A 13,553-nucleotide genomic window follows, 5' to 3' on the forward strand; every position below is an offset into this window, starting at 1 on the left:
CCAAACCAAACAAACTTATAATGACGGTGACCATGGAAACAAGGAAGGAGCGGGAAAATGGACAAAGGAAGACAGAAAACTAGAGAATACAAACTATAAGTCCATGAATACTAAAACAAACTGAACATAACCGTGACAGGCTGTGGGATTCGATCAAATCTTGAAAATGGGTTGTTTAAAAGAAAAAAGAGTTCTGAAATTGGATTTGATCACAAAATCCAATCCTGGATTTGATCTTTTTAGTAAGATTAAGATGCATTTGATAAAAAGACAAAATAAAACAGGATGATCCTCATCAACAATGTATAAACATTTCCATTTTACATATCAGCTCAATAAACAAACTAATCATTGATCATCATCAAGTCATTTTCCCTGTATATTGATGACAATCATCAGAGATTAACCACTTAAACGTCGTTTTTAACAACTGCATCCCTTGCCTCACGTCCAGTCATTCCTTCTTTCTGATAGAACACTGGAAGATAGGCTGGGTTTTCAACAGGCTCAGGTACTGTACATCATAACTGTTATCACAGAGAGGGACATTGTGCCTGGTAGTGATGTTGTCGAGGACAATACTCCCACTCCCTCTCATGAGGTGCTGCACATGAGTGCAGTCGATAACCCCAATAGTATTGGGCATGTTTTCTTAAAAAAAAAAAAAAAATCCTACAGTTTGGTGGATTTTGGACTGAGCAGGTTTGTAGGGGGTGGGGGGAGCCTTTAAAATTCAACTTTTTTAATCTTGTCAGAGGGAGAAAATGTCTGTCATGAAAACACATTGGTCAAGCTCAGGCTAGTATAACCTAATAATTCTGACCAAATATTTCACATTCACATTCTCTGTCCACCCTGTTACATGACATTTTTACTATGCAATTTTGTGTGTGTGTGTGTGTGTGTGTGTGTGTCAAGTCAAGTCAAGTCAAGTCATCTTCATTTATATAGTGCTTTTAACAATGTAGATTGTTTCAAAGCAGCTTTACATAGATAAACGTATAATTTAAGGTAAGATTGTTTTGGCTTTATAGCGGTTCTAATAAAGTTATTTTCCAGCTAAAGTTAGTTTTGATTGATTCGCTTCCGTCGCAACGATAATTTGTTATTAAATTAGGGGCCGCTAAGACAACACCATTCTCTCTACACAGACTTTAAACGCGAACCTGTGAGAAACGCTGATGGCGTTCACATGCGCATTAAGAATTGGTTCTATAGTTAAGTGCGTTTGAATATATGTGCGCAGGTTTGTAATTCCCTACAAACCAAGCCTAAACAAAGTACTGGTGTTTCCTTATAGTTTTGATACAGAATTGAATTTTATTTTATCAATTCGGGGTAGATACGCAAATTGAGTTTTCCCGACGACGCTTTATCTCTAGAGTGGCAAAGGGATCCTCCATATGGAGAGACTAGTTGCCACTTCAGCACTGCGTTGACATCGGGTCCAGGCGAAGGTCCTTCGTCAGATCTGGATACGGCCTGGATCCGGCAGGCTGCGGGAAAACCTCGGGATAAACAAAGACACTAAAATTAGCGTAGATGCCATTCTTCTCATGATGTAATGATGAGTACATCAGGATTTATGGGAAGTGTTCCCGGTTCCAGCTGACCTAATCTATGCAACCTAACATTGAATTATAGAAGTCTATAATGTATTATGTGAATGCTAGGTCAAAGAGATGTGCCTTTAATCTAGCTTTGAACTGACAGAGTGTGTCTGCTTCCCGGACAATGTTAGGAAGATTGTTCCAAAGTTTTGGTGCTAAATAGGAAAAGGATCTACCGCCAGCAGTCGATTTTGATATTCTAGGTATTATCAACTGGCCGGAATTTTGAGATTGCAATAGATGTGAAGGACTATAATGTGTTAAGAGCTCGCTCAAGTACTGCAGAGCTAAACCATTTAGTGCTTTGTAAGTAATCAGCAATATTTTAAAATTGATGCGATGTTTAATAGGGAGCCAATGCAGTGTTGACAGAACTGGGCTAATATGGTCATACTTCCTGGTTCTGAACTCGAGCTGCTGAGTTTTGAACTAGCTGTAGTTTGTTTATTAAGCGTGCAGGGCAACCACCCAGTAGAGCATTACAATAATCTAGCCTTGATGTCATGAAAGCATGAACTAATTGTTCCACATTTGTCAATGAGAGCATATGGCGTAATTTAGATATATTTTTAAGATGGAAAAATGCGGTCTTACAGATACTAGACACGTGACTTTCAAATGAAAGATTGGTATCAAAGAGCACACCCATGTTCCTAACAGACGACGAAGACTTGACAGAGCAGCCATCAAGTGTTAGACAGTATTCTAGGTTATTACGTGAGGAAGTTTTTTGTCCAATAATTAGAATCTCTGTTTTTTCAGAATTTAGAAGTAGGAAATTACGAGTCATCCAATTTTTTATATCAGCTATGCATTCTGTTAATTTAGTGAATTGGTAAGTTTCGGTAGGTTTTGAAGAAATATAGAGCTGAGTATCGTCGGCATAACAGTGGAAGCTAATTCCATGTTTCCTAATGATATCTCCTAATGGTAGCATGTACAGAGTGAACAGCAGCGGTCCTAGTACTGAGCCTTGTGGTATGCCATACTGAACTTGTGATCGATAAGACATCTCTTCATTTACTGCTACAAACTGATAACGGTCAGATAAGTATCATTTAAACCCTGCTAGTGCAATTCCACTAATGCCAACATAGTTTTCTAGTCTATTTAAAAGAATGTTGTGGTCAATGGTGTCAAATGCAGCACTAAGATCGAGTAACACTAATAGAGAGATACAACCATGATCGGATGATAAGAGCAAATTATTTTTTGACTCTAACGAGAGCAGTCTCGGTACTATGGTACGGTCTAAATCCAGACTGGAATTCCTTGCAGATATCATTTCTTTCAAGAAAGGAAGTTCATGAAGTCATTACTGCTGTGCTGCTTGGAAACTTCTGTGTTTGAAGCTTTCTTTTTCGTTAGTTTAGCCACTGTTTCAAATAAATACCTAGGATTATGTTTATTTTCTTCTAACAGGGTTGAAAAATAAGCAGATCTAGCAGCTTTTAAAGCCTCTCTGTACGTAATCGAGCTCTCTTTCCATGAAATGCGAAATACCTCTAGTTTTGTTTTCTTCCAGTTGCGTTCCATTTTTCTGGCTGCTCTCTTAAGGGCCCGAGTGTGCTCGTTGTACCACGGCGTTGGATTATTTTCTTTAATCTTCTTTAAGCGCAAAGGAGCAACTGTGTCTAAAGTGCTGGAAAAGAGAGAGTTAAAAGTTTCTGTTGCAATATCGAGTTCTTCTAAGCTATCCGGGATGCTGAGATGATGAAACTGAACAGGGAAGATTATTAATAAAGCAATCTTTAGTGGCAGAAGTGATAGGTCTAACATATTTGGAGTCATACACGGAGTCGGCTTTGCAGCCTTGGCTAAATGTAATTTACACGAGACTAGATAATGATCTGAGATGTCATCGCTCTGCTGCAGAATTTCAACGGCATCAACATCTATTCCATGTGATAATATTAGATCTAGAGTATGATTACGACAATGAGTAGGTCCTGACACGTGTTGTCTAACTCCAATAGAGTTTACAATGTCTTTAAATGCCAAACCCAATGCATATTTTTCATTATCGATGTGTATATTAAAATCACCAACAATTAGTACTTTATCTGCAGTCAATATTAATTCTGATAGAAAGTCCGCAAATTCTTGCTTCCTGACCTGAGCCCCAGATTGTCATGTTTGAGTTCTAAGACTATGAGCCATATTACTAGAGAGAAGAGCAGCACCATCCCAGGAGGGATGAATACCATCTCTTTTCAACAGGTCAGGTCTACCCCAAAAACTTTTCCAATTGTCTATGAATTCTATATTATTAAGCGGACACCACTTAGACAGCCAGCAATTCAGTGAACACAATCTACTAACTATCTCATCACTCCTGCGAACAGGAAGGGGGCCAGAGTAAATTACAGTGCTTGACATCGTACTTGCGAATTCACTCACCTCTTTAATATTAATTTTGGTGATCTCCGACTGGCGGAGTCGAACATCATTAGTGCCGACGTGAATAATGATCTTAGAGAATTTACGATTAGCGTTAGCCAGCAGTTTTAAATTTGCTTTGATGTCAGGCGCTCTGGCTCCCGGCAAACATGTGACTATGGTGGCTGGTGTCTCTATTTTCACGTTCCGTGTGATCGAATCACCAATTACTAGGGCACAATGGTGTTTCACTGAGCGGGGCAAATCGATTTGTTATGGTAATCGGAACGGAAGAGTGGTTTTTTGATCCGCGAGTAGAGCGATCCCTCACTGTCACCCATTTGCCTGGCTGCGCAGGCACTAATTCAGCTGGAACCGAATCATGTAAAGAGTTCACTATGCTAGGCACATCCACAATAGTATCTAAAGCTCTAGCACTCTTACTATCCTCAATTAAAGTTTGGATGCGTGTCTCTAGTTCTGAAATCTTCTCTGTCAGCCTAACTGACTCCTTGCATTTATCACATATAAATCCTATATTGCCAACAGAGAAGGCTATGCTAAACATGTGACATGAAGTGCAGGTGACAATAACAGGACAAGACATTACTCACCGTGTTTGTTGACTGATTCTTACTCACCTGAGCTTTTTATGAACTCAAAGGCGCGGGCGCGCGAGAGAAAAATAAATAAAAAATAGCTGAGCGCACGGGTGGCGCGTTAACAGGCTAGCGAATTACTAGCGTGTTGTGCTAGTAGTAACGGAAGCTAGCGATGTCAGGAGATGTTGAGTAAGCTGTATTTAGTAGTAGTATAAACAACTAGAAATTGTAGTAAATGATGGTTCAAAACAAAGAAATACGAGGCTAAGACGGAGCTTACAGCACTGAAGCGAACACACTCACAGCAGGCAGCGAGGCAGCAACAGTTGGGATATTGTGTGTGTGTATGCAGCCTTTATTTCAATGTAAAGTTGAGAAAACATGATTGAGGACATGGCAATTTCTTAGGTACTAATCATTATGGATTTGTGTTAATTGGGTACATCTATACATGAAAAAACCATGTTGCATGAAAGTTTCATGGGGATGAAAAATCCTGTAGGAATGACCCTCCTACAAATGGCATTGGCTATGGGCAATATTTGCCATGTCAGTGCCTCTCTCTAAAAAAGGCTGAATAATATGGCTGTGTACTTGGTCTACACACACCAACTAAACATTAGCTGATGTGCTTTGGCTTCTGTTTAATTAAAACAATCATGCTCAAAGCCTATAATATCCCATGTTCTCTACACCAAAGAGGTGGAACCATGACTCAAAACAACCTAATTTCTAGTGGAGGGTGTAAGATGCTATTATGCTTCAATAGAATATTAACTTGGTGGTGAAGTGACAAACAAAAGAAAATTTGAAATCACCCAAAATGTGAATGCAATAGAGTCTGGACAGAAGAGGATGGTGGAGCAAGTGAAATTAAGATCTAATTTAGGGCAACAAATGACCATGCTGAAGTAAAAAACACCCACAACAAGCCCTTTAGAGAGGTGATTACACGGTTCTTGACATTATTGTTGGTGAAAACTCACAATCTCTGCATGGGATACAAGGTGTTGTTAGGGACGGTGAGCCCAAGACTGTGGAAAAGTGAGTCAGTTCCTCCTGATGCAGAGGAAACATTTATTCTGGATCTCAGCCATGTTTTTGAGCAAGAAGGTGGATAATGGTATCAATAGTTTTTGTAACAGGAGCTCAGAAAAGAGGCTTGAAGTGTTCATTGCAAAGCAAGGGTGATGATGCCTATAAGCCACTTCTTAAATGAGAAACTGAAAGAGTGGAAGTACAAAGGAACAAAACACTCATAACAAACTACTGCAAACCAAAGCTACGAAATCTGATTTTAGCTGGTCTCTCCACAAATGAAGAACTCTGAATATTCTTTATTTTGTTAACAATTGGACATGATTTAAAATATGTGTTCAAAGTATGTACATGTACTTGTGAGTAATGTATATTTGTTTGTTTTATTTATTTGTTGAGGGTCTGACTGTTTAAAAAATAATACTCCTAATAACCTTGCCTAACCTAACAGAAATATATTATAATAAATAAAAATAAGACTAGTTTTTTTTTACAGTTTTAATATTGTAAAGTTTTAAACTCTGTGAAAAAAAAAAAAAAAAAAAAAACTTTGTAGCTATACTGAGATGTAGATTTTGCGACAACATGCTCCCGAATATATTCATCTAGGTTATAATATTATTAAAAAAAAAAAAAAAAAAGTTTATTATGCATTACTGCCATCAAACCTTACATACGTTTTAACAAAGGTTGATTGTAGCCTATTAATTGCGACAAGATCGTAATTATTATGATATTATTATTATGATACTATCATTTGAAAAACTGTCGAGAGAATGCTTTCATTGGTAATGTGTCAGGTCCTCTTGAGGGTTTATTTTGGGCGGTCTCTCGGCGCTGACTTATCTCACCAACAGGGGCTTCTGTGTTAACTGAGGCTGAATAAACACAGATGAACTGTCGAGCACATTCACAAAAATGTCCTGGCAATGTCTGCCTGACTTCACGGGACTCTTCGACACCACAGGAGAAGCACGTCACCTCAAAAATACACTGACATGGAGTTTTAAACAAGCGAAGCAGACATGCTCGTCCTAGAAGACTTGACTGCAGCTGACAGAGCGCTGGTTTGACACTTAAAGCGTGCTTTGTGTATCACCTCTCAACAACATTTGTCTTCCTTTCATTTTTTTTATTTTTATTGGACTTTTAGTCAGGGTGGACATCCGATATGAAGAATCCACATCTAAACGGTCATTGCAAGATCCTAAACACGGTATCAGGAGACAAGAAATTTAAACGGAAATCACGAGATCCAATTAAGCGTGTCAGTGAAGATCATTTGCCTTACTTCAAACTGTATAAGAACTCGCATCTAATGCCAGAGACACTGGGAGACGCTTGTACAAAAGAGACGCACGCTTCGGAAATCGACGCGGCGAGTGTCGGAAACGAAATTTTAAATACTGCCATAGATATGAGGATTAACACCGTGATTTCTGGAGAGATACCTGACTCGAAGCTAAGATCCATCTCCGAGAAGGCTGTCAATAGCAAAATTGCTCAAACAAACTCGCATGTTTCGGCTTTGAGCGGTTCACAGGTTTTTCCCTTGGAGCGTGTTGTGTTTTCTCCGCGCTCAGCCTCGCAGGCGCCTGACGCCAGCGGCAGAAGCGAGCGCGCGGAGTCTCCTAGGAGACGCGCTGGAGAGCCGTCGGGCGTCGTCACGGAGATCAAAGCCATTCAGCAGACGCGAAGACTACTGGCGAACGCGCGCGAGAGGACGCGCGTGCACACCATCAGTGCAGCCTTTGAGGCGCTCAGAAAGCAGGTAAAATCCCACAGGCAGCATTTCTTCAGTGCTGGATGAACTGCCACAGAATACTCAAGGCTCTGCTTTTACGGAGACTACTGTAGCTAGAAGTGTAGAGGTCAATAATATCCCAAGTCTGCGAATAAAAACAATAAAAAGGAATGCAAATGTGTTTAGCTGTAAATAAACTTTATTTCACAAGACGATTTTTCAACAAAAGAAAGGAATTGTCCTATTGCCCCTAGTAAACAGTAATTTTCATTTTTGCAGTTTTGATGTTACATAATTGTGAATTATCCTATCAGCACAACCCAACATCTAAACTATGACAAAACTAAGAGTGATGGAGTCAGATCATCAATTAATATACTGTTTTTTCAAGTTTAACTACTTGAGAAGATAGCCATGATCAAATAAATAACGCTTTAAACATTAAAAGGGGTGAAATATTGCAGCAAACATCTAATTTGTTCTTGTGAATAAGACTTTTGATGAATTACTAATGGATTAAGTAGACTTTTTAGACCTTGTGTCCTAAAAAAGTTATTGTAATTATTGATTTTTATATTCAGGCCTGCTTTTTTTCACTTGACGACACTTTAATCTACTTTTACAGGTACCCTGCTACTCTTATGGGCAGAAGCTTTCCAAGCTGGCTATATTAAGAATAGCTTGCAACTACATACTGTCCCTTGCTCAGCTTGCCGACCTGGACTATTCGCCAGACCACCGCAACGTGAGCTTCAGAGAGTGTGTGGAGCAGTGCACTAGAACTCTGCAGGCCGAGGGTCGCTCCAAGAAAAGGAAGGTAAATAGTCAGTAGGGAAGAAGTTTTCCAGTGTCTCATGAAGGGCTCTTACATGATAAAACCAGGTGACAAACCTCATTTCCCACCTTTGATTTGCTCTTTAACATTTAACGGTCATATAGCGCAAGCATTTGCTAGTGGTTATCTGTATTATTATTTTGGAAAAGAAAACAAACCCATGCCTTTAAGAAAGGCATGCTGCTCTCATGTGAACCATGACATTTGCCCAGCAAACTGTGAATAATTATAGACTGCTTAACAGAAGGATTCAGAACTGCATTCTGTATTCTTAGGCATATTATCAAAATAAAGATAATAGTAAACAAGGGAGAACATGTGTATGTGTATGTGTATACATACCAATTAGAGAGAATTCCCCCCTTGCTTAATAATGATCCCATTAAATTAAATTATCATCAACTTTTGTCAGAGGCAGGACTGGGTGTTCCGCCAGCTTTTTCCTCCACTACGCTGAGAAAGCATCCCGGGCGAATAAATGGAGTGATTGATGTGCTTTTGCAGGGAGTTTTATGACACAGTCATCTTCCTGCAGTGTTATCCTATATCGACATGTGCGTTCCCTCTGTAATGATGGTCGTTGTGCTCATGGTTTGTGCACAGTTAACCATATATTTTACACGATCCTTTCGTAGGAAAGAATGCAACTTTTTTTATGGCATTTATAATTAACAAATGAGCAGCTGTGAGAAATCGAATCAGTGGTGATGCTAATCGTTATAGGTTGCGCTTAATTTAGGCATGAAGGGTCTTCAGAAGTCCAACAGATTATGTGTGAAGGAAAGCAACCCTCCATCCCTATGTGAGCTAATACGTTCCTTCAGCAAAGCACACTGAAAAGGAAGCTGGTTGAGTGCGCCTCCCCCTCCCCCCGTCAGAGCCAGACACCAGATGTTCGCAACACTAGTTGGGAAGTCCTGCTGGCGCCACTCAGGGCAGAGGGCAGAGGGAAGGCACGCGAGCTGGAGCCCAGAGAACTCGCTCACTACAGGAATTGGCACATTCCCCAGCGCGGTCTTGGCTGACTCCCCAGTTCTCCCTTGGCCATCTGTTCCAAAAAAACACTTTGAAATAAAAAAGCACCGATCATCACTCTCTTAGGATACGGCTCCAAAGAGCAGCTGTTACAGAGGCGAGGGGGAAACAGGAGGAGGGTTTGGAGGAGGGGCACCGTCCAAGAAAGAAATCCCTTTGTCAAGTAGAGCCAGTGAGTCTGAGGGGAAAAATGTTTTGGCAAAGCACAGCGATGAAAAGTGAACATGGAAATGTGCATGAGTGTTGCAATTCTGCAACATTTTTCAAAAAGTACATTTAAAAACAATTATATCTAGTCAGAATATTCTATTTTTTTTTTTCTCTTTCTATTTTCGACAACTAACTTTTTGTATTTTTTTTGTTTTTGTTCACAGGAATAAAATGAAGAATGTCTTCTGTGAATTTGGAGAAAGAAGGAACTCAATCCATTAACATGAAGACACTTTCCCCATGTGGAAAAAAACAAAAAAAACATCTAATGTAATGAAAGTGTAAAGGTTTACACTGCACTATTGACTTTATACAGCTAACAGTGTCAAAAAGACAATCCCTGTCTAGGTTCTAAATATGCGATTCTATAACTTTTGCACAGCACAAACATTTTTCAAAAAGATGATGTGAAATCAGTTTCGTCTTCCAATGTTTGGGCAGTTACAGATTTTTTTATTTTTGTTAGTTTGTTTTGCAGTGTTCTTATACAGTTGAACAAATACACTTAAAATAAAGGTTGTGTATGTATATATATATATATATATATATATATATATATATATATATATATATATATACATACACACACATATATTCTTTTTCATAGTGGAAAGTTTAAATAATCTATACAACCCTTTTCCACTATAAAGAATCTTTTGTGGAATAGAAAGGTTCCATGGATGTTAAAGGTTCTTCATGGAACCATCAGTGCCAATAAAGAACCTTTATTTTTAAGAGCGCAGTTACGAGTTCCAGTGCATATTCTGTCGAAAATGTCCTGCCATGTGCTAGATCAAGAAAGCACACATTTTCTTTTTCTTTTAATCCCATTTAATTATTTTTCATTTTACCAATTACATTATAAACTCTGATATAAATGAAAATGGCACAGAATTATTTGAACACTCATCTCCTGTCCTCCACTTGATTCGTATTAACATTAACATTCTTGTGAACAGGAGCATATACTTTATAAAATGTTCTGAGCTGTGGCTTTGTCAGCAAGTTGCTTATGTTAGTATGTATTTCATAAATTCATTTACTGTTAAAATACTCAGCTATGTTGTACAAGAATTCATCTTCATTACTGAAGAAGTTCTTCTTTGGAGGCAGCAATAAGCAAGTGTTGGTGACCCGCCAAAAACATCAAACAAAACACCAAGAGGAATCAGATCTGAACATAGTGACCTGACATGTGTAGGATTCCTATATCAGACGGTTACAAACTCTTAACTTCTGCATCATCAAAACTTAATGAATGTTTTAGTTATGCCAAAGTCAGTATTATGTGTTATATATATATATATATATATATATATATATATATATATATATATATATATATATGCCAGAAACACATTAATCACTGCAATAATGATCCAATCATAGACTCATAAGTATTTACGTTTACTTATTTAAATTCAGAAGGTTACTTTTTTTTTTGACCAGGCAGTGTATATAATGTATTTAATTGTATGTATTTGCTATGAATTCAAGTTTTACACTTTCTGTTCCACCAATGAGAAAATAAAATAGTATTAAAAAATGGTTGTTGATTGATTAGTGTTTGATCAATGTGTTTATAAGTATTTTAACTACTAACACTTTGTTAACCAAGCATATTTTAATATTGTAGACAGCCCAAGGTCATCTTTTTGGACAGGTCACATGATAATTGATTTCAGTCATGAAACACTACAGGTCAGCATAGTCTTGCCCGAGTCATTTGCTGCTCACTGCAGTGTGTTATGAGTTTTCTCTCTGGCACCTTCCTCCCCAGCACCACCTGTCTAGATCTGCTTCACGGGGAACGTACGCATGTCTTTTTTCATCAGTCACAGCAACATGTATGTGCATATTAGCAGTAGCAAGTCTTTTTTTTTTTTTTTTTTTTTTTTTTTTTTTAAACACATTTTATTGTTTTTAGACATACAGAATACAGAAACAAGACCCCCCTCCCCCCATCAGACAGCATATGGCAAAGTTACAACTAATACAAATGGAGAAAAAAGAAAAGAGAAAAAAAAAAAAAAAAAAAAAAGAATAAAAATACACATACACCAGTCTATCATATTCTATGTCTCATAATTTGAAGGTTTCAGAGAAGATGCCTTCTTCCAATCAGAAAACTGTCTGCCCATCAGTAGTAGACTTTTCAGATTTGCAGGTATATAAACTAAGAACGGAGACCAAACTTTTAAAAATAATTCGTCCTTACCCTTTACAACCGCATGCAATCTTTCATGAGGGAGGATATTAAAGATCTCCCTGTACCAAAGGGTGATACTAGGAGGGGAAGTTTTGATCCAGTTTTGAAGTATGCACTTTCGAGCAATTAAAAGGAGTTTATCAAGGAGTTTATGATGTAGTGCATTGAGATGTAAGTCTCTAGAGGGAAGGCCTAAGAGAAAAACCCCAGGGTCTTTCTTGATTTTCATTTTAAATATCCCACTAACCACCTTTGAAATAAGTGTCCAGAATCTGGAAATAAGTTTACATTCCCAAAAATAATGATAATATGTCCCTCTTTCTAAGTTACACTTTGTACATAAAGGGGAAATGGAGACATCAATTTTATTTAAAATAACGGGAGTAATATGCAGCCTAGCAAGTCTTTTTACTTGCTCAGCAACTGCATAAGCAAATCTAGTCTGTCAAGACCAAACCTACTAGTCACTTTTATTATAATTTTCTTGTTCGCTAAGTTTTATTGACCTTTAAATTGATCTTTTGGTGGAAATTAAATATCTGAAATGACTGTTAAAATGATTGGAAATAACATGGGGAAGCGGGGTCAGAATATTACAGATGTTGTCTCATGTACAAGGAGAAATGAGAGGTAAAATATAGAGCCACTTTTATTTAAAGGCATCAGCTGAAACTGCGATTTTTTCATAATTTAAGCAACTTTGTTGTATGCTTTCCCTATTCGGAGTTCACGTAAATAGATACTTTCTTTCCTCTCTCAATGCTTCTGTCCACCATGTCAAAATTTCACATTGTTCGAAAATGTCACTTCTTTCATTCAACTGACAACATTAAGAGACTGTAGTATAGGTTATTTTCACTGAACATATTCTGCACCTGAGGTTTCATCTCAGATGAGCATCAATCTAAATATGTTGCTGAAACCGAAAAATTGGTGACTTTTATAAGACTACAGAACAATTTGACAAGATGTCTTTTCCCCCCTCTTTGCAGATTTGCCTCTCTAAACATCAAAGTACAATTATACCATAATTATAACAATCACAGCCGTTTTGGTTTCATTAAATGATTTACATTGCAGCTTAAAGTTTAAAAATTATTTGTAATAATTTTATTATAAATGTCTTTCATAGTAAGACCAACACGTTAACACAATCACAGATACGTGTTTTACTTCATACTGTTACCACAGAGTTTCTAAAAAGTGCGACATTTCCAAATCTGTCTCCAGCATTTGGTGAGAGCTGCATTATGAGACGTCCATCCTCATGCTAAACCTGGGCTCGAGCCCGTCCTAAAGGGTGTGTAACTCGCATCAGCTGGGGTAGCTCAGGGGTCAATGCTTGGCCCCCTCTTTTTCTATATACGCAAGATCACTGAACCCAGTCATGCAGGCGCATACACATACTGAGCTTCAGGATTTTTCCCATCCCGGTTAGGGTGTGAGCTGGCCATGTTGTTAAAACCAGTTTTCAACAAACAAATTATTTAAATGGAGAAAAAGAATATGGCCATTATCGCTAGCCATTTTCTATGAGAGGGAGAGTAGTTTAACTGACCTCTCACACCCATTCATAACCTACTTGCAAAAGTTGCTGTCTAGGCAAGGAAATAAACAGATGCATCAAAATGAAACCTTCTGATGGCATATTGGAGAAATGTGCTTGTGGTGAGCTGTAGTACTACTGAAACATGCATCTTTATACCCAAATCTCAGTCATTTTTAAAAGCTTAGCTTAAATATGAGCTATAAATACAATGCTCATAAACTGCTGCTATGAGAGTATTCTCTCTTGAAACAGACCCAGAAACAGTATTTGATGTCTCACAACAGTGGATTATGCCTCAACAGATTATCCAAAATGCACAGTGCACAACATCATACCCTTTTG

General features: G+C 38.1%; 1 protein-coding gene across 1 annotated transcript; it reads left to right on the forward strand.

Annotated features, from left to right (window-relative positions):
* The first annotated feature begins 6,473 nt into the window (after positions 1-6,473).
* On the forward strand, positions 6,474-10,799 carry atoh8 (atonal bHLH transcription factor 8). Its single transcript, XM_079891719.1, has 3 exons — positions 6,474-7,400; positions 7,999-8,190; positions 9,618-10,799. The coding sequence occupies exons 1-3, from the start codon at positions 6,801-6,803 to the stop codon at positions 9,621-9,623; spliced, it is 798 nt and encodes a 265-aa protein (XP_079747845.1). The 5' UTR covers positions 6,474-6,800; the 3' UTR covers positions 9,624-10,799.
* Positions 10,800-13,553: the final 2,754 nt, after the last annotated feature.

Source organism: Squalius cephalus (genome assembly GCF_949319135.1).
Source record: "Squalius cephalus genome assembly, chromosome: 14".
NCBI classification, from domain to species: domain Eukaryota; kingdom Metazoa; phylum Chordata; class Actinopteri; order Cypriniformes; family Leuciscidae; genus Squalius; species Squalius cephalus.